The 22548-nt window shown below is 38.6% G+C and overlaps 1 protein-coding gene across 1 annotated transcript in view; it reads right to left on the bottom strand.

Moving 5' to 3' along the window:
• The window catches only part of syt9a (synaptotagmin IXa), a 58398-nt gene that overhangs the window by 5306 nt on the left and 30544 nt on the right, over window positions 1-22548 (bottom strand). The window contains exons 4-6 of the mRNA XM_084409475.1: window positions 9138-9258; window positions 8469-8640; window positions 4811-4940 (exon numbers count right to left, since the gene is read on the bottom strand). Coding sequence (XP_084265601.1) covers window positions 4811-4940; window positions 8469-8640; window positions 9138-9258 — 423 coding nt within the window. The remainder of the gene's footprint in view (window positions 1-4810; window positions 4941-8468; window positions 8641-9137; window positions 9259-22548) is intronic.

Raw genomic sequence — 22548 nt, 5'->3', positions numbered from 1 at the left:
TTTCCTATTATCACTGTAAAGCTGCTTTGAAACAGTCCATATTGTTAAAAGCGCTATATAAATGAAGGTTACTTGACTTGACTTATGTCTGTGTCTGTTTAGTCTCACATGTTCCCTGTTCTGGTAATGATCTTCCTTGGTGTATTTAAGCCCTCAGTTCTTTGTTCCACGTCAATGTTTGGTGATTGTGAAAATGTTCTTGCACTATTTGATTATTAAATATATTGTGTCTGCATTCATTCTGCGTCACGCATCTTTATTCTTGTGGATTTACTACATGCACGCCTGACAATAACAGGCACATAAACAAACATAATTCAAAAATATATTACATTTTGTAATTAAAAACAAACAACCAAAATTTCAGCATACATAAATAAATTAGGCAAATACTTAATTACTATAAATGCTTACATTTCATTTTACATTTCACAATGTAATTATTATTGATGTATTTCATTTGGTCCATTATATCCCTTGCTACAACCTTGCACAAATCTAAAATAATTCCCCCTAATTATTAATTTTCATAATTGTTTATATTTGATTTTATATGATAATGAGGGATTCACATTCAGGATAGAGTCTAGATTAGAAAAGAGGGGACCATGGAAGAAATTTAAGTAGGAGTGACACACAAATCAATTGATAGAAAATTATACACCATAGACTGTAAAAAAAAAAATATGGACGTCACCCGTAGGTTTCTGGAGAGCATTTTTGAAGCCCAAAGTGGGCAGAGTCTTCCTTCACCGCGCGTCATTTTATGGTGTTGTGATGAACTGAAAATGGGCAAAGAGGCGGGATTGGTATACACAAATGATAAAGAGAGAGACCCTGACAAACCATTTCTCTTTAGCTTATGAGATCATTAGCTGGAATAATTGTTTAAATGACAGTATGACAAAACCTTTGTGAACATATCCTATAACAGTGGTTCTCAACTCCAGTCGGGACCTACTGCTCTGCACGCTTTTTCAGTGTTGGGAGTAATGCATTACAAAAGTAACGCCATAACAGTAATATATACATTTTTGCTGTAACGCAGTAATATGCATGTTACAACAACACATTTTAACCCAGTATATGCCATGTCTATTTCCTGTTGCTGGAATTCGATGGTTGAGATGCAGAGACGGATTCCATTTGTGACATGGACTCACTCCCATTATTTTTAGTTTGTCAGAGAAAAGGACAAGAACGTAATAGTCAAGTGCAATCTACAGTAGGTAGTCAACCAGAATGCCTATTACCGCCGTGTTAGCTGCCGCGGCAAAGTCACCGCAGCAAAAATAAACCAGTCGCATTTCAAAGTCGTTCGCGAAATGACCGCCAGGTGGCGCAAAGGGACATTTTGAAAAACAGCAGCAACTGCCGCATTTTGAAACATAAGTGGGGCTGACGTCAATTAACAGCAAGGAGGAAATAATACATCTATGGTAGTATTAATTTCCAAATAAGCCTACAACAAACATGAAAAATCAAAACAAGAGCTATTGACATTTACTGTACAATAATGAAACAAAAAAAGATTTGGTGGAGTTGAAACTGCATGTTATAAAGTAATAATTGTATTATTAAATAAAGAAAAGTTGGTTAATGTTGTTTAAACAAACGATCATATGTATACACATAGTATACATAGTATAGATAATTACTTTTATTTGAACGAACAGTGAACTATTATATATCTCTGTAGGTTATCTGTTTTTTTGTTTTTGTTTTTAAACACAGCACAAGGTCTTGTAAAAAACATTTTTTTTCCATTTTTTCAACAAGAATGAGACTGATTAAATATGTAAAAAAATAAATAAAAAATAAACAAACGAAACAGAATAGAGCAAACTTTTAGAACAAAAAAAGCCTATTATCCTACTGAGGAATGAGACTAATGAAGAGCATTTCTCTCTCGTGTGCGTGGACACACTGACTGCTGCAGAACCGAACTTCTGGGCATTTCTCAGTGAGTAAATTCGTGGTCAAGGGGTAGAACTTAGGTTTCAATAAATTAGATGACACAGGTTCAAATCCCGAATAAACATGGTCTACTGTATTTTTTTATTCATTTAGCTCAAAGTCAATTCTATTGACGTGTTGCACACATATATTCACAGCTGGTCACGCAAAAAAGCGTTCCCATAGCGCTTAAATCTAGCGCAGCATTGAGTGTAGCTTTTGAAAGGGAACACTGTCATTCATCTCAATTTCGTGAATGATTCACAAAACAATAATTTAGCAGATTAAAGATGAGCTTCATCATATTCAGGCCATTGTGATTTTCTGGTGCGATCGGCTGATAATCGTCCTTCAACAGCACCTTCGGGTTTTGACGTCTGTGCAGCGAAACAGAGGCTCTACTGGAATGTAGCAAATTTATGTTGTAATATGCCATTAATAATTAAACAAAACGCTTGACTTTAATAAACTGTTACCTATTTAAGCATCAAGAACGGTAAAACTTGCTGTCGGCCAACATCGGTTAACAGTCGGCTACAATGTTATCGTCTAAACGCCTGTTAATAAAAATGACAGACAATGAATTACAAAGCTCCGAAAAGTCTTTTGAATCAATAAATGCACATTTCCAAAGTTTTTATTTTTGCCAAATATTAAACTAGAGACAAAATCATGGAAACTGTTCATAGAGCTGAGTTTCAAACTCGGAACGCTTGAAGCCCTGCGAGGAACATGTTGTAGTGGTGACCACACAGCTATCGTCTGAAAGCTTAACATCTTACGCTCATGCAAAGCCTTACTGATGTAACAATTTTCTATTACAATGTTTTATGTTGAAATTTTTTCATTATTTATAAAAAAAAAAAATATATGCTAACCATAACAACCTACTGTAAGCCTATTTAATTCTTAAAATAATAAAGAATGCTAAAACACAACTGCTACCGACTAATATCGGTTAGCAAGTCTTGACAATGTTTAAATTAAACGATCATTTTGTTTAATTTATTTCACTGTGTTATTTAAATTTGTTAGTACATTTATTAACTGAAACAACAAAGTATAATACCTATTATATAGACGCATAACCTGAGATGAATAGCCTTTATAGAAAAACTGGGCACACAATGTTAACGTTTAGCCTACTTTGCTTAAATTTGATGCAATAATAGACGCCTACGTTTGTTTCAGTTCTAAATTTGTACTTTAATTTCAGTATTGTGATTAAGAAGTTTTTTAACTAAAATGTTTCACTTGAATTTATCTGCTACCAGGCCAGCTGGCAGATCACGTAATAGAGAGAATAAACTGACACTTTTCAAAGTCTGTGATTATAGTGACACTTAGCAGTAAAAGGCAGCAAATACACGGCCCCAATTTTACCACTGGTTGCGTACCAACTATTTGTGCGACACAGATGAAACTCTCTACAGCGAGAAATAGCATGAGTAAATTGAAGAAACACCTGGACCGGTGTCACGCTAACTAAGCTAAACAAGAGAGCTGCAGCGGACAAGAGCGCGGGCAAGACAAAGCAACATAAATTAAGTTTATCTCTGTCTGCTGAAGTGAAGAGACTAGTGTCCACCCAATGTGTGCCAGGTTTGTGCTGTGAACCTGCACTAAAATAAAATAAAATAATAGAAACGAAAAGAAAAGAAAAGAAAAGAAAAGAAAAAGAGGTTGTGCGTCTTGCCATGTCGTTAGGCTATAGGTTGCATTATAGTGGGCTCTAGCTGTATTTAGTATCTCTACCATAATTTACCAGACTTTGATTGTTTGTCTATTTTTGAGATTCTGACAGTGATTGTTACTTATTGTATTGCGCCATGAGCCTTCCTACACAGTCATTGTGTTATACCACATCACCCTCCATTGGATGTATAATGTGCAGCAGTAAACTACATTTTAGCATTTTAGAATATCTAGTCATACTAATGAGGTTATTTTGGAAAAAAAACTCAAAAGTAACGCAAAAGTAGTGTAACACATTACAATTCAAAGACAGTAATATTGCAATATTTAATATATGCAACTAATTACTTTCAAATGACAGTAACTAGTAATATAAAATGTATTACATTTTGGAAGTAACTTGGCCAACTCTGCACTTCTTTAATTTAGTTTTCAACTAAAAACGGGGATTTGTTTTATTGATTTTTTTTATGAATTTTGCACAAAAACAGCATTTTGGGGGCCTGAAAATGCAAACTTACGAAAATGGTTTTTAAGTATGTTTTGAAAACGATACCTTTATCGCCTCCGTGTAATACGAAAATGCTAATTTGTTAAAATGGTGACATCATGCGCATGCATATTACGTGCTCAGTCATTAGGTCTGCAGTGTTTCTTCACAAAGTGACATCGCCAACTACTAATCTGGCATTCATAATACAGCGTTTTAGTAATTTTCAAAGATCCGTGTGAATGGGGATCGTTTTGACAACATTGTCGCCTGTATGCAAAAAGTTTAGCTTTTTTAGTACATTGTTGTCATGTAAATGTAAATGTCGTGTAAAATGAGTGTGTCGGATAAGGGAGACATTCAAAATGTGCACAGCATTGGGTGCCCAGACAGGAGTATAATGACCTATACTTTTTGGTTTCAAATAACCATGCACCCAATGAAAAAGATATGTACGGGGCTTTGAAAAGATACCTGCTGTCTTTGTAAAACTACACAAGGGATTTAAAAAGAATATCAAACAAATCACAGTTTTTATACTTTTATATTTAAAGTTGGAATGCTGTATTTGGGACATTCAGTTTCATGCCTGATGCATTAGGCCTGTTGCACAAGCAAGTACTAAATTTGATCTGCATGAGCAGAATGAGGATGTCCATGTGTTCTTACCTCGATGAGAGGATGCCAGTGTGCGATGGGTTTGCGTGGGTAAGTCAGCATTTCATTCCAGTGTTCTCTTCCCAAACCCTCGGCATCATTACCTACTCGGCATACACCGATGACCTCATTGTGACCTACACTGTGAAAAGAAACAGCGAAATACTCTGTTTACTTCGTAAGACTACTTCTTGCAGAAATGTTGTTCTAAAAAAAACATGTCTGTCTTATGGTGCGTTCACACCGGACGCGAATAGCGCGTCAGGCGCGAGTGATTTCAATGTTAAGTCAATGCAAAGACGCGTTACGCGTGTAAAAAATTCCTGCAGCGCGAATGAGGCGTAGAGCGCGGCGCGGTAGACGCGAATACGCCTCATTCGCGCGTCAAGTTCGCTTCAAACTTTTGTTTTTACGCGCGTCAAGAGTGAAATTGAATGAACACAAAGTGGTCACGCGTATAACTAGACGCGGCAGGCGCGAATTTAGACGCATATTCGCGTTTGGTGTGAACGCAGCATTAGGGGGCTTTCAAACTGGGCATGTTTGCAGCGGTCCGAATCCGAATCTATCAAACACTGGTTCATTTGCGTTCATCACAAACGAGCACAGTTCAATATACTGTGTGTTTTTGAACATAATTTGGTGGTATTATGCAAAGCAGAGTGAACAAAATTTGTATCTACTGTATGTGTGTCGCATGAAGGCAGCTTTCTGCTGCTAGCAAACTGTTGCTTTTGAGCTACTCAGCTTGCACTTATTATGCATGACAACACTGCATGCTCACTCTCGCTCATTTTCCTAAGGTAAATCATCACGACTGTCATACCCTACATTATTTTCATATATTTTCATATTCACGGGAATCGCACCACAGTTCCAGTGCATCTGAAATCAGACCACCTCCTACAGGTAGTCTAAGGTTGGGTACCACAGTGTGCTCCTGTGTCCGCATGACAGCTTTCACATTTCCAACAAACAAACCGTGATCTGTTTCGAACTAAACTGCTAGTATATATAGTACATATACTGTACTATAATACATTTACATGTACAGTATATTATTAAACTCACTTTTAAATTAACGTAAAACAAGAAAAGCAATAATTTTGTGAGTACTCTTTACAATATGGTCCCATTAGTTAACATTGGTCAATGCATTGGGTAACATTAACAATACATTTGTTACAGAATTGATTCATGTTTGTTAATGTTAGAATGGCTTTTTTTACTGGGAGCACTGTAGCCCCTTACTGAAAATTGTAGGAGCACAGGCAGAAAATGTAAGGGCACACCGGCAATGCAGTTATTCACATTTTCTATTTTGCCTGTAATACTGAAAAATGCCTTGGTAATACATAGACTTAACTTACAGAAATTATAATGTGCAGTTTTATTTTAAGTTCACAGGGCTCCAGTTTTCCAGCATCTTGAAATTTTGGTAACACATTATAATAACTGCACGCTATTAATCATTAGTTAAGCATTAGTTAACAATTAATTAATCATTTATAAAGCGTTAATAGACATTAATAAACAGTTTATAAATACAGCTATACATGCTTTATTCTTGATTTATAAGCATATCTATAATGTGTTTAATAATTGTATTTTCATATTTTATTAATGATCAATGTATCATTTCTAAATGAAGTATTGCATTATTTACAAACTTGTCAGTGATTCATAAGATTACTAAGAAAGTGTAAGTAAATGATAAATAAACCATTTAAATGTACATTCATACATCTTATTATTCAGACATATAGAAAATGGTCAGTTAACTATTTTTGTGTGCTCATCTAAAGTGAGGACTATTTATGCCTTGCAAAGCATTTACAAAGTAGATTTAAAGGCTCATTTATCTTCTAAACAGAAAAAGGAAACAAACACAACAGTGATACAGAACATATAAATATTTGACTGAGCCTTTAAATCTCCTTTATAAATGCTTTACAAGGCATAAATAGTCCTCACTATAGATGAGCTCACAAAAACAGTTCTCTTACGAGAGGTTCTCTCGTATTGCGTAAGTTGCTTACGCTACGGGAAAGTCATCTTTTCTCGAGATATGAAGCCAGAAAATTATCCTTAATTTTTGTATTTATTGTCAACGCAGTGCAGCAGCTAGCAGACCTAGAGCGGCTGTCTAGCGCGCTCATTGGCTGCCGCGCGGCAACTGCAGCAGCCAACCACTGAGCCCCGCGTGACGTCGCGCCCTTACACGTCAGAGCCCGCCAGAATGGGCGTGGCTTTAGTGTATATAAGGACGGGCTCGGGTGCTTCTTCCCTGGTTTTCATTCGACTGAGCGAAATCAGCTCGAGGCGGTGAGCACGGCAGGTTACGCAATACTCGTTCCCTCTTCTAGAGAGAACCGAGGTTACATTAGAAATACCGCTGGACCAAGCCCACGACGAGGCCATGCCTCTAGTGGAATGAGCCTGATGCCCAACGGGCACTGCAGGTGTTTAGACGCGTATGCTGCTGCGATAGCGTCCACTATCCATCTGGACAGGCTATGTTTCGAGGCGGCGAGACCCTTGTTGCTCCCACCAAACGAAAGCGCCTGAAGGCGGCGGAGCGTGTAATGTAAACTCTCAGCGCCCTGACAGGGCATAGGAGTTTAACATCGCCCTCGCTACCGGATGCTGGCAGAGCCGATAGGGAGATAACCTGCGCTCTGAAGGGAGTGCCAATCACCTTGGGGACATAGCCATGTCTTGGTCTGAGGATGACTTTAGAGTCATTCGGTACAAACTCGAGATACACGGCGCTGACAGACAGACAGTGCTCTATTTGTTTACCATTAGCATTTGCAGATGACGTTTTATTGTTCTATACTAACTTGCATCGTAGCCTATGATTCAAAAGGTGTCATCATCGTTCATTCTACATACATGTCATACAGTGTGATTTGTAATGTTCATATAGGATTGCCGAAATCGCGCAGTCGGTAACAGGCATAAGGAGAATGGGAACAGAGCAAACAGAGTGAAAACGAAATTAAAACATAATATACTCGTTACACTTTTTAAGCCAGTGATATCAAACGCTCATTGGCCAGTTTCGTCACAGATTGTCACATGCTGTGTTTTGGGTGATCTGTGTTTGAATGAGAAATGTGCGCCTTCACAGAGTGGATCGGGATAAGAATTTAAGCAATTAATAACTTACATTCTGCTCGGTACCTCATACAAAACTATTATGTACAGAAAATGAGGATTGCAACTGCGACACATTGTCATTTTGACTACTTTTTGGTACTGTTTTTGACATTTTTGCAATAAATAAATGATTGTGATTACACTTGTCTTTCTTTTTCTTCATAACTCTAAATATTTTTAAGAAATGGTTATGGGTAGGTTTAGAGGTAAGAATAGGATTAGCAGCTCAAAATATATTTGTAATGCTATATTGTTACTAAAAGTGTAATTTTCACTGAGGGATGAGTCAAAATTAATTTATGTGGTAATCAACGGCATTTCAGAGATGCTTTGCATAGAGCTTAAAATGCTTTTGAAACTGATGAGTGCTTAAAAATCAGAAACAAATAAATAAATAATGGCAACAAAGCAATCATCTTTAACTATAAAATTACCCCTGTACCAGGTAATTATGCTGGACAGAAAGGACACATTAACATAATTCAACAAATATTTGTGAGATTCTCACCGGTCATAGTCCATAACAGCTACGAGAAGGCTGATTTGGTCAATGTTCTCTGGAGGGACATCAAACACTATGGCCTCATTGTACACAGGGTTTAATGTGTTCCTCTTGGTGGAGGTTTTCCTTTTCTTCAGTCTTCGTCCATCACACATCAGAGAAACTTTCACATAAGGGTCTAGGAAAAAATTCAAAGTAGAAAGTGATTTTTTTATATATTTTTTTTTATATGATACTATATTATAATATTATTATAATAATAATACATTTTATTATGATAATTTACATTTAAGACCATAACCTATATATCCACAGTTCCATTTTGAACACAAATCCAAGGAATGGCATACCCAAACTGAAATGGTTTCAACTATTTAGACTAACAGGCATAATTGTGGTCTCTCTGAATTTGTTGTTTAAAATCAGAATGAATTAAAGTCATAGTCATTACATGTATTTATGCAAATGTAAACTTTTTTGTCATGTGTTTTTCAGTGGGGTGTTTAAACACTCTTTCTTCACCAGCTTTAAACTTTACCTATAAGCCAAACTAATACCTATTACCTCTTACTTATCATACCATAAGTTCCAAATCTTCCAAAACTATTATGTTATATTGTAAAATATTGTAATATACGTTATTTCAAACTGTGTAATCTGAGTGTGAACTCATACCTGAAGCTCCAGTGATGTCCATGGCTTTCAGATTTCGTGCTTTGATCATGGTGATGGTCAGCCGTCCGGCAGTGGGCAGGTAGCATAGAGAAAACATCAAATCCCCCAGATCCACATTGTCCTGGCAACAGACATAAGATTTAATTACTCTCTTTTGATATTCTACCTGTACAGTTAACACATTCATTTATATGAATGGCCGTTTGATTCAGTTTATTCATGTTATTATTTAAAGACACAGTATGTAAGTTTCGTCCTAGATATTGCTTATTCAAAACAATAACAGAGGCATAGACACCGTGATTGAGCAATGGAATCATGATAGGTGTCGTCTTTACCTCCACAGCCAATAGAAAGTAATTAGACGGGAATCACATTCATGGATGAGCAAATGTATTAAAGTTTTATTAACGTTAATGTGGTATAAAGCAGAGCTGGGCCGAGAGCCTGGGACATTTTACACTGCTGTTTTTATTATGTTATATTCTGTAGTCAGCCCCTGTTGTTCCTTTCGTTTTGTTGTTTATGCATTTTTTTATGATTAAAGTTGCATTTAACATTCACCTCCTTCTTCCATCAATTTGAACTTAGTTACAGTTTTAAGTTGTATCATTTAAAGGTGCATTGTGTAATATTTAGGGGGATCTGTTTACAGAAATGCAATATTATGTACATAACTATGTTTTCAGTAGTCCTTACATAATGAACCGTTATTTTTTTATTACCTTAGAATGAGCCATTTCTATCTACATACTGTACACCGCGGGTCCCCTTACATTGAAATAGTCATTTTGGGCAGACATGTTTCTACAGTAGCCCTAAACTAGTGGTTCTCAACGGAGGCATTCCGAGAACAATGAGGGGTGTTGGAAGCAAGATTTTTGAAAGGGGGGCGTTCAGGTGTTCACGAGTTTACACCAAAGATCCAGGCAAGACAAGATTAAACATGAAATTACTTGCAAAATAATTGCCTACAACATTCTAAAATCTGCCAGTTTAATGTGACATGTAAGCTAGGGTGACCACACGTCCTCTTTTTCACGGACATGTCCTCTTTTTGGACCTCTGCAGCAGCTGGCCACTAAGGAGTGAATGTTCAGTGACGTGACATAACTGCCAGATTCAAACTGTGCTTTCGCGCTATGGCTGGCGATGAGCCAAAGACGGACGCGCTCAGCGCTTGTCATATATCACAACTATTCAGTGTTTTTAACCACATAATGTTTATTTTAGGTTTCAGACATTTAAATACATATCATTTATAGCAAAACAATACATGGCGATTCAACATCGTGATGTCTGACAGCCGCGAACAGCCAGTCAGCAAACAAGAAGCATTCTTATGCATTAGGGTTGGGCCGATAGACGATGGTATCGTACAGCTGCTGTTAATTCAATTTTGAATGTCAAACTTGTAGCCGTTGCATTTTTTGGCTGCTCCTCGCTGATTGGTGGTAAAGGACCTGGACAATGGATAGGGGGCTCTGGCCCAAAAAAGGTTGATAACCACTGCCTTAAACGGACAAACACGCTTCGTCGCTATGTTGTTCTTCATGCAAAGAAGCTAGCAAAAGTTAGCAAATTAAATACTGACATAATGATGAACAAGTAACAATAATAATTCGCAATAACATATCGTTTCACTGAATAATTAAGTAAACATAATTTATTCATTTAACTTTGTAAAGAAACCTCGTTGCTTAACTGGCTACTCTCTGCTGTCCCAGACGACGACGATGATCTTTCCTGTCGGCCACTGTAATTTCTGTTGGTTGCAATTCGCAACCCCACCACTAGATGCTGCTAAAATTTACACACTGCACCTTTAAATTCACATTATTTTATTTTATTCCAATGAAACAAGTGCAGTTGTCTTTTTTTGTCTTCAGTAAGACTGGATATCTGTGCACCTGTTACACTAAATAATGGACAAAGTGATCAAGAGATGTGTGCCACCATACAGGAGGTCTCTAACCACAGAGGACACGCACAAGCTGTGTGTCATGTGTCTGGGAGCGGAACACGGCCAGTCAGCTCTTGAGGGAACTGACTGTCCTCATTGTTAGGCTTTTCCACTTAGAAAGCTCTGCTCCCGCCTGGCTTTGTTTAGGGGGGATGGGAGCCAGGTATCCAATCGTGAGTCTCTCAGATGGACCTTGCTGACGAGTTGGAGACAGGCCTGGCCTTTTCTCCAGCTTGGGTCGCAAGTTCCATTCTTTTAAGGCTGGACCAGGAAGCACACTCCGTGAATTATTACGATCTGCCTGAGCGCAGGATATTGGCCCGCTCTAGCACAGAGGAGCTAGAGGTGTTGGTAGTCGAGGCAGATGATCAGAGTAAGCCTGCCTGCTCCATTACTCCCACTGACAATGAGCTGGTGGAAGTTTTGATTTACGCCACGACCAGACTGAAATTAGACTGGGCGTGGAGAAGAAGGAGCCTGCTCCCGGCAGGTTAGACGAGCGGTTTCTTCTGGGTCCCCAGTGGGTCCCCAGCTTGTGAGCCTTACGTTTCTCCCAGAGCTTCATGAAGAAATTATGAAGTCCTAGGAGAAACCTTATTCTGCTCATGTTTATTCAAACCCAAAGATGAAGTACTGTAATGTGAAGGATTTGGATGAGCATGGGTGTGCGAGGATGCCCCAGGTAGAAGAGGCGCTTGCCAGCTACAGTTCTGTCCAGGCCAAAGAAAAGTTTACAGTGGGTGTAGAAATACATTTTCAAACAGTTTATCGCAGTGGTGTTTTTGCAGCATGGGATAGTGCATTGCCTGCATGCATATCCTTTTATTTCAGAAGGCACTATCCTACTTTTTATACCATAGCTGAAAATGGTCTGTATGGTATGTAACTCCACATATCTTACAGAAGTCATTTTGACACCACCAGAGACCCTAAAGGGACCTTTCTCACTACCCAATATTCCAGCCCAAATCATCACCCGCCATCGCCTTGCTGACGTCATAGTCTTGTTGGTATGGGGTGGCCATTCACGAACTATCCCGAAATCTATCCATTTAGACCACCCATAGTAGTACACCATTCTTCAGTGGATAAACATATTTAATATATGAACTTAATGTAAACGTTTCTCTTTGTGAGCTTTGGTTTGGGGTGGCTGAAATGCAACTTTATGCACAACTGCCAGCCAGCATGGAGACAACAGCTACTATTGAGTAGGAAACAGGTATGAACAGGTAGAAATGGCTTTTTATGACTGCCCTTTTAATACAATTAATTTGTTTGACACACTTTCCTTAATAAGACTTTATCTGACCTATCTGAGTTCTTCTGTGCTCAAAATCACTCACAAAACTTTTGAAAGTTTGATAACCTGCACCTGGCTGGTAACGTGGCACCTAGCTATCCAACCGCAGTACATATTGACACAAGATTCAAGCACCTCACCACTACTACAGCACACAAATTAGACTTACAGTCACTTGACACACACTGGAGTAGTAAAGCGCTCATTCATGTGTCAAGGGCTCTGAATTCAGGATGAAAAGTTAGAAGTCTATTTCCTAGCATATCAAGCATAATGAAAAGTTGATGGCTATCGCAAAAGTGATCGCAAAAGGCTCTGCCTTAAGCTTTGCCTTAGTACACTAGGTAGGGACATAGAGCTGTGGGCTCCTTAGGCATTTGTTCATTGGGAGCAGTATGGCAGCCTTTGGCTACAGCCTGGCTCATATAATGGCACACAGTGAGCAGCATTATTCGTATGGTGTAGTGGGTATTAATGTTCATACGTAACGACACAGCAGTGAGTTCCTTGAAAGGGAACGTCTAGGGTTATGTATATAACCCCGGATCCCTGAGAGGAAACAAGATGCTGCGTCTCACTGCCATACCTCAGGCATGCATGCTGTTAGGGGTGTGAATCGTCACTGGTCTCACGATTCAATTCGATTACGATTATCATGTCAGAGATTCGATATCACAATGCATCACCATGCGTTGCAATATTACTGCATATGGCAACATTTTCATCAATTAATACAAGCAGTCAAATATATATACTCCATTTTGATTTAATCTGCTCCAAGAATGTACACTTCCTAAATGTAGTCAAACAAAACTTAAGTCTGAACACAGCAGACGACAGGAGCATTTAGAACTAAAATATTGTGGCTGTGCTACAGGCCTACCAGGCCGACCTGCTGAAGGACCTGGAACAGGGCCAGAGGCTCCCCTTGAGGCTGTAGAGGAGCTGCGTTGCACCACGGATTTGGCTCTCCGAGCCACTAAACAAACTGCCGCCAGATTGGTCAATCTATGGCGGTCATGGTGGCTACGGAGATGCATTTCTGGGTGAACCTGGCCGACATCGAGGAGAAAGAGAAAAACTTTATCTTCAATGCACTCGGTACAAGGCTCTCTGTAAGCCTCCTTGCAAGATATCCTGAGTGTGGGGCAATGTAGGTCTCCTGTAGGTCTCCTCCGCTCCTAGAGCTCGGCTAAGCAGTAGGGTAGTGTGCTGGGTTGTTAGGCTCTCTGGCCTCCCTTACTACTGACCTGTGTTCATACTCTCATTATGAGTGTCATTGTTTTGATGCCTCCACTCTGTGGAGCTTCACCAGCCATTAGACTGAGCTTAGCTTTCTTGAGCTTTCTCTGTATTGCCTTTGGGTTAGAGTGTTGCCTAGGCCTCTCTTTGAAGCCTCCACTCTTAAGGGCTGCCTTAAAGGGGTCATATAATGGTATATGCACTTTTACAAGTTGATTGTACTGAAATGTGTGTTGGCAGTGCCTGTACACAACCATCATGAAATGATAAAAATCCATCCAGTGTTTTTTTTTTTATCTTCTTATATGTTTTCCCCCATCTCAAATCAAGCCATTCGATTTTGTGACGTCACAAAATCGACGCCGCTCTCACGATTGTTGATTGAATCATAGTTGAATCATAGTCCGCACGGACCGGCGCGGCCATTGTTGATACGCTGGAGCACTGTCTATGAGCAGAATGGCGTCTAAGCGATTGTGGTGTTCTGTTTTTGGGTGTAATAACGAACACAGCAGTCATTTTGATCATCCTAAATCCGAACCGCTGAAGACGCAGTGGCTGAGTTTGTTTTCGAAGGGAATATTCCCCACGATCAACGTCAATGCTTTCATGTTTGCGCGAATCATTTCACACACCAGACTGCTTTACAAACGAGGGTCAGTAACGTTATAAAGCTGGTTTTGCTAAGAAGCTGCTCCTGAAAAAAGGATGGGTACCAACTTTTCGTGTTCCTGCTGTACCTCCAGAAGAAGAAGTGAGTGTAACGTTTTATTAACCTTTATATTAATATTTATATTCATCTTTGCAAATCGCTTGCTGCACGCTTCACGATGAATGCGGCTGTTTACACTCAGGGTACATTACGGCATGTTTTCTATGTACGACGTTCTCAATATAATTCATAATCCCACGTTTATAATGAACAACGCGTTATGGTTATTGTGTTATTGTGTTACGGTGTATGCACAGAACAGAGGGGTGGGGTGAGCAAAGCTCATTATCATTTAAAGACACATGCACTTAAATGGCGTGCTGAAAACAGAGCTGTTTTTGACCAGGTAAAATGAGTGTTTTCTTACAATACTCATGAGAATTTTTAATTAAAGTATATTACAAACTTTTAATTTAGACCCTAAAGAATCATATTAGCTTGTATAAAAATGGCATTATATGACCCCTTTAACACAAGTTCTACCAGAAAGACTCAGGAGACAAGAGAATGTATGAATACGATTTATTTAACAGTTTGTATGCAAAATGAAATGTTAAAGTTCTTTGGCATAGGCCCCGTCCGTAATCCAAATCCGGAGGGTAGACTTGCAGTTCCTGCCTGAAGATGAAGGCAGGGGTGGAGCCTACTACCCCCGATGGATGGACAGGGACCGACCTGGTGGTGGTGGGGAGGATGGTGGTGAATACCGGCGTCAGTTTCTGCAAACGTTGTAATGGGTGTTAACCAGGCTTAAATCCACCATATGTCAAGTAGTGATTGGCTAGATCTGTGGTTAATGAATGGCGTGATTAATGAATGACGTGATATTAGAGTTTTCCTGGTAGAACTTGCGCTAGAGCTCCCATTTCTTAGTGTTAGGCTCTCTGTGAGTGACTACTGTAGTGTTGTCCACCCACAACAGGAAATGGTAGCCCCTTAACTGCTGGAGGAAATATTTCAGGGCCAGAAATACCTCCATCAAGGACGACATGATCTGGTGAGAGAGTGAAAGAAAGGGAAGGACCCGTCTCCTGCTCATCACTTAGATCGACACACAAGCCCCTTGATTTTATCACTGAGGACGCGCAGGCTCGCTCTTGTCTGATATATGCAAGCCTGGAGAGGAGCACTTTGATGGGAAACGACTCGCAGTGCTCACACTATGCATTCTCGGGGGCTGATTTAGCGTGTCTTTCCCCCAGACATGATTCTTATTTTTTCTACACTTTTCATGAGAGAGAAAGAGGAAGAGAGTGGGGAAATTATCATTTTTTCCTGCCTGACAAAACTAACTCCTAACAAAGGGATAGTTGAGAGAAGTTTGAGTTGTACACACAAACACAATGCAGTACTGACGATAAATGAACCTGATGAGTGCACCTGTCACACATCTATTTATAGCCTCTGACGTGCGCATTCAGATGACGTCATAATCAGGTTTTTTACCACACGTGTTCACAACTGGTCAAACAAAGGAGTTTTCCCTATAGCGCTCTTCGCGCAGCATTGAGAGTAGCTTTTGAAAGGGAACTTTGAAACACTTGATGGATTTGCTGTCAAGTCGTCGTTGTCAGTTAGGAACTTGGGTGTGCTCTTTGATACCAATCTGTCATTTGAAAGCCACATTTCTAGCATCTGTAAAACCGTAGTCTTCCATCTTAAAAATATATCTAAACTACGACATATGGTCTCAATAACAAATGTGGAAAAGTTAGTATATGCATTCATGACCTCAAGGCTAGATTAGTGGAATGCTCAACTGGGTAGTTGGCCAGGACACTTAATAGACAAACTTCAGCTGGTCCAGAACACAGCAGCTAGAGTTCTTACTAGAACCAGGAAGTATGATCATATTAGCCCGGTTCATTCAAAATTGCATTGGCTCCCTATTAACCCCCTGGGGTCGGCGGTCGCACCGGCGAGACCAGCTCGCTTTTTTTTCTTATCAGTGCAAAAGAGACTCAAAATATTCTGTTGATTTTGATCTTACATATACGTGTTATACATCATTCAGAACTGTTAAATGTCTTCGTTTATTTGTGTACACTTATAATAAAAACAAAATGTTGTTTTTCGTAACATAAAGAAAATAAACAATGTGAAGTCTCTTCACAATCTCTCAATGTGAAGTTCATTCTGAAACGCAAAAGAAAATGATCTGTAACTCAGCGAATGTTTGTCACATACTTGAGACATATGTCTTTACCAATTTTAAAGTCTCTATTTTTAAATGATGTAAATTATATCAAAAACAAATATTCTCTGTTTAAGTAATCCGTATGAAAGCAACGAGATGTACAGTTTCTCAAACGCGTCCTCATTAGCTCTAATGTGACCACTCCCATGCGTGCACGAGTGATTGACATGCAAATCATCCACGTGAAGACCTGTAAACGGCCATTACCTCAAAAACAAAGAATCAGAAACTTACTCCTCTACTTTTCATAGAGTTTGGAAGACACGTTGTGTTTGTGCTGTGCTGTTTACCTTGGATTTACCTCAGAAGAATTAGAAGAACGTGATTTGAAGGTGATAAATATTTTTAAGGTAAGAAATGTCCACTCATAAAAGTAAGCATGATATTGTTGCATAAACTTTACATTGTAGTTACTAGTTAAACTGGTGCCAGACTAAAATGTATGTGTATATATATATAACTTTTCAATGCTGAATTTATACACATGTACGACACAAGGATGTTTTTATGTTCGAATGGAAACATTTGAAGTAACATATGATAATCCATATATTTTTTCTCTAGTGTAGTGTTTCTTTTTAACGATTTATAGGCCGCCTGCTAAAGGCTATTGTTATTATTATTTTATGCAGCCCTACACGTATATGCCTACAAGGCACAACAAACCTGGTGTTCATTATTTATATATACACACACACACACACACACACACACACACACACACACACACACACACACACATATATACTGTATATATATATGTAGAGAGAGAGAGAGAGAGAGAGAGAGAGAGAGAGAGAGAGAGAGAGAGAGAGTGAGAGTAAATTTTAAATCGCAATTTTAACCAGAAAAATCTAAAATGTATTCCCAAAACCGTGCAGCCCTATAGTTTCTCTTGATATCAGCATGTTCACAGTTGTTTCGTGTGTTTTTTTTGTTTTGTTTTACAGGGACCAGATGCCACTGATGAGTCCTGCTGACTTTAACATTCACATGAGTCTCTGTACATGACCATGGTAAAATGAAAAATCAAACACCTTGGAAATGACAGGTATATACTATGTTTCAGGAATGGCACAAAGGTGTGTGACTGTTCAAATCTCTGTCTTTAGATCAGTGTGTTCAATAATGTGATTTTTTGTACTTTGTTGTGTATCTTTGGATTATGTTGTGTTGTAAATAAATCCAAACAATCAAAAAGCCATTCTTTTTTAAATCTCCTCATTCTTTGTTTTGGTTCTCTCACAGTCTCCACCTGATAGGGCCATTATGGCAGGGTCTTTGTCTTTCTCAGGTGTGAAACACATCAATATTCATGATGATTCAGTCATCCTCGCATAAAGCTTTCATACACAAAACATGTCTTATAAATTTAAATCAATATATTGTTTTATCTGAATGAGAACGCAAAATTATTTTCACATAGTTTTGAATAGGGGTGTAACGATACACGTATTCGTATTGAATCGTTCGGTACGAGGCTTTCGGTTCAGTTTTCGGTACGCATTTTCAAACCGAATGGTTCGTTGGACCATTTTTCCTGCCGACCAAAATTTCGTTATTTCAAATGTAGGCGCGTTGCGTGTGACAAGCGCGCTCATAATGTAAGAGACGCCGGCGCGACCACAACATTGCCCAACATCAAATGGCAAACGTAATGCAAGCGTAACAAAACTGCTCGTTATTGTGTGGTTGAAGGACCGTTTATCAGTTTGGACCAGTGCAGCGCGAGCCGATCGTGATCATGCGACACTGTTACTACACAGCGCTAAAAAGAGAGAATTCACCACAGAAGTAATAACATCGCTGCAAGATCTAGTGAGAAACATTCAAATTTCTCCGTTATTAACGGATCAAATAGCGCTGACGTGGAAACCAGGAAGAAACATTGTGCCATGAATGAACTATCCAGTGTCCACAGATCAGCAACATTCACCATGGATTTACTAGTAACACTAACTGCAACCATGGAAGTTTGACAGGAATAGTAGGCTATAATGCCTTCAAGTAACATTACGTCGATTTTATTTTGACATTATGAATACAATTGTTGCCCTCAAATGTTAATCTAAACTAAAATAAACCTTTGTTTATAACTACTACAATATTACATTTCATTTTTTTCCAAGGAGCTGTTTTGTTTAATATGCTCCTAATAAGAGTCAATTATAGCTCCAGAATTGCTCAAAGTAAAAAAATATCATACTTTATGATGTTAGTTTTAGTAAAAAAAAAAAAGATTAAAAAAAATTAAATCAAGGAAATTTCTCTGGCATTTCTTTCTTTTTGCTGTACCGAACCGAACCGTGACACAAGTGTATCGTATCGAACCGAACCGTGCATTTTATGAACCGTTACACCCTTAGTTTTGAAGCAAATATTCTAGGCTACGTGAAACAATTTTCTAAAGTCTTGTGAAAAAATAATCAGAATGGGTTTCATGACCTTATTTCAGTGACAAGTTTTTTTTTCACAAACCACACATAAACGTCATTATCTCAAAATTACAAACTTTTACATGTAATTAGACTTTAGCCATGAAAATGTCACAAGTAACAGAAATAAGCACAAATGCCAGAGCATGTCAAAACACCTCAGACCCCAGAGGGTTAAACATTGAATACATTATAAAATCTTGCATATTACTTACAACGCATTAAATAGTCTAGCACCCCAGTACTTGAGCGAGCTCTTAACATTTTATAGTCCTTCACGTCTATTGCAATCTGAAAATTCTGGACAGTTGAAAATACCTAGAATATCAAAATCAATCGCAGGCAGTATATCCTTTTCCTATTTAGCACCTAAACGTTAGAACAGTCTTCCTAGCATTGTTCGGGAAGCAGACACACTGTCAGTTTAAATCTAGACTAGCACATCTCTTTATCCTGGCATACACATAACACATTATCGATTTCTATAATTCAAATCATGTAAAATGATTGTTAGGCTGCGTAAATTAAGTCAGCCGGAATCGGGAATACTTCCTATTACACCTGATCTACTCCCAGGGTGCGATTTGCCAGGGGGGATGCGTGGGATTTCCCCCTTTCTGGTCAATGTATCCCTGCCTCTGCTTAAATATTTTTATCCCCCCCTCAAAGTGATCAGTGCTACTACACTAGTGGTGAGACGGATCACAAAACTTATCACGGATCCGTGGTTTGATTAAAGTCAACTTTATTTTAAAATGCGCTACTTTGGCTGGCTCTGATATAGCTGCCGCAGCCTCTCTGTAATCACCACTCTGCAGACTTGCTCAATGTCCCGCCCACGGCGCTATCTGATTGGTTACACCTCACGAGTAATAGCCTATCAACACTTGCGAGACGGTTGCAGGTCCGCTGGTCAGTGGAGCTGTGTTAGAGCTTAGATCGGGCCCAAAAATTCAAGCCCGACCCTACCCGAGCCCGTGCACGTTGTGTCCGAGCCCGGCCCAGCCCGACACATTAACTCTAATTAAGAGTCCGAGCCCGATTTAAACCCGAACATTTTTTAATATGTAGGCCGTTATAACCAGGGGCGGCGCTAGAGAATTTTTTTAACGCAGGTGCTGAGGGGGTGCTGCTAGATAGGCTATATTATATATAAATACTAATAATAAATGAGCAAACATAGGCCACTTAATATTTAATATTCAATAATTTTAATTATCACAATTAAAGTATTAATTTTATTAAATTGAACAAGCACAACATTCAGCATTCAATCAAATATTCTTAAAGATTTATTAGGCTATTATTTATAATGTTATTTCAACATAATATCTCGTTATTTCATAATATGTACATAATGTGTGCGTGCAACAAGCAAGATGTGCATTTGTAAATCAGGTGACAGGCGTGCATTGATTTTTATTAATAAACAGTGTCGGCTGCAACTGCAAAGATGAAGTTGACGATCGCCATCTGCGTAGTGAACGCGCAGAGAGAAATGCACATCATGGATTACATAATCAGAGAGTAGCCTATTTCTTTTCTTTATGTTTAAAGACATTTCAAGCTTTCTTTATATTTCTCATGTCTGTGAGGCATACACTGAGTTTCGGTTAATTTATGATGAGATGCGCTTCACGTGCAATGCAATGCAAGTGATCGCGGTGCGCCGGCGCCTCTATGATTATATTGTCTGCTATATTTGCTTCTTATTTATTAAATAAAGGCAATTTGTTGATGTAAAATTGATTAAAATTAAGATACAATTCATACAAAACGAAATTCACTTTAAAGAAAGGTTTTCTACAAAACAAAACTTAATGAAGTGGTCAAAATCATGTCTGACCCACTCCATGTCTCTCGATATATTGCGCATCCTATCTTACTCATGTTGTTCACTTTTCATAATCAACATAGATGAAAAAAAAAATATATATATACTATTTTAACAAATATGAAACTAAATGAGCTTATTTAATGGCTACAACACATAGGCCTATAGTAGGCCTACAGACGTTTTATTTGTACAAATTGCTGCACATTCATTTACTTCTGAATTTTGCACACATAAGTTGAAAGGCATTTGTTTGTGCATTTTAAAACATATCTGCAACATTTATCAAGTTCACGGATAATTGTGCGTGCATTTATTAATCATTATCTTAGTGAAAAATGCAACAAGGACGAAGCATGTAAACTGCGTTGTTTGTTTATTCAGAATGGAATGGATTTCAATGTATATTTCAAATATATATTTCAATGTTAAGTCAATGTAAAGACGCGTTTACACGCGTCTAGAGGTCCTGCGGCGCGAATGAGGCATTTAGCGTGGCGCGGTATACGCGAATTAGCCTCGTTTGCGCGAATGAGGCGAATTGACTAACACAGATAATGCATCTGTCTTTTCTATCATTTCACTGTAGCTCAGCATCGCGATGTAAAGTTAACGTTATTACTTTAACAGCAGCAGTAAAACTGTTTCTACTGTGATGGTTTAACTTTGCAATCAATCCGTGGTTCAGCAGAGGCTGATATATATATACAGCGCCGCCGCTCCCACCACTCGCATCACGCGCTGTGCGTAGGGCACCAAGTACTGAGGGGGCACCAAAAATAGCCTAATGAAAAAAAAATATTATAATGCCGATATTATTTCATTAGCCTATAGAAATATTATTAGGCACATTTTAGCCATGTAGGCCTATATGTAACAAAAAGGGGGAACAAGATAATTGAATTGCTCTAGTCTAGAAAGTACCGCCCCCCGTTGGATGTCCGTGCCGATTGTTCGCGCGGCCGCCTTTGCGAATGCGAAGGCCGAAGGACGCGTTCGCGCGGGCGCCTGACGAAGTTTGACAGACAGACAGTAGGCAACTTTTTTGGAAATGGCCCCGAAAAGACAGCAGGAGTCAGGATCTGAGAAAAGAAAGAAGATGATGCCCGTGCATCACTTGCAGGTAAGTCCATGTTTAATCATTCTTAAATACGGGAAATGTGCTGCATGGTGCTGCTGCTAATCGTAATGCGCCTCGAACTTGCTGACGTTAATGTTAGCAAACTATGTTATTATAACTTCGGTGCAAGCTAAATTGAGATTTTACTGTTAAACATTACCTATTTTACAAATAACTGACGCCAGCTAGCTGTTACTTTCTTTACTATCTTTCTTTAGATATTGAGCAGTAGTTTATGGTTTATTTTGACGTGACAGTGGTTAATACTTTCTCAGTAACAGTTAACGTTAGCAGTCAGTGCAGTGCACATGGTAGGCTAACAATTCCTGTTAAATATATATATATAAAATATAAAATGTCATTATGAATGATATAAAGCAAACATTACTGTTTAATTGTGTGCATTATTGCACCTCATTCTATTATGCTTTTATATTAAATTAGATTAGATTTATCAAATAGTTGATAAATAAGGAATAAAGGGGGAAAACTCCTTGGCTGCCATGCTTTCAGTTTTAAATGTTTATTATTTTTTCCGGTATAAGATTCTTTGTTTGAATATTTTGTCTAATAAATGTAATTTATTCAAATTTATTTATTTATTT

The sequence above is a fragment of the Rutilus rutilus genome, assembly GCF_951802725.1.
Source record: "Rutilus rutilus genome assembly, chromosome: 5".
Lineage (NCBI taxonomy): Eukaryota > Metazoa > Chordata > Actinopteri > Cypriniformes > Leuciscidae > Rutilus > Rutilus rutilus.
This window is presented reverse-complemented; position numbering and strand designations above follow the sequence as displayed.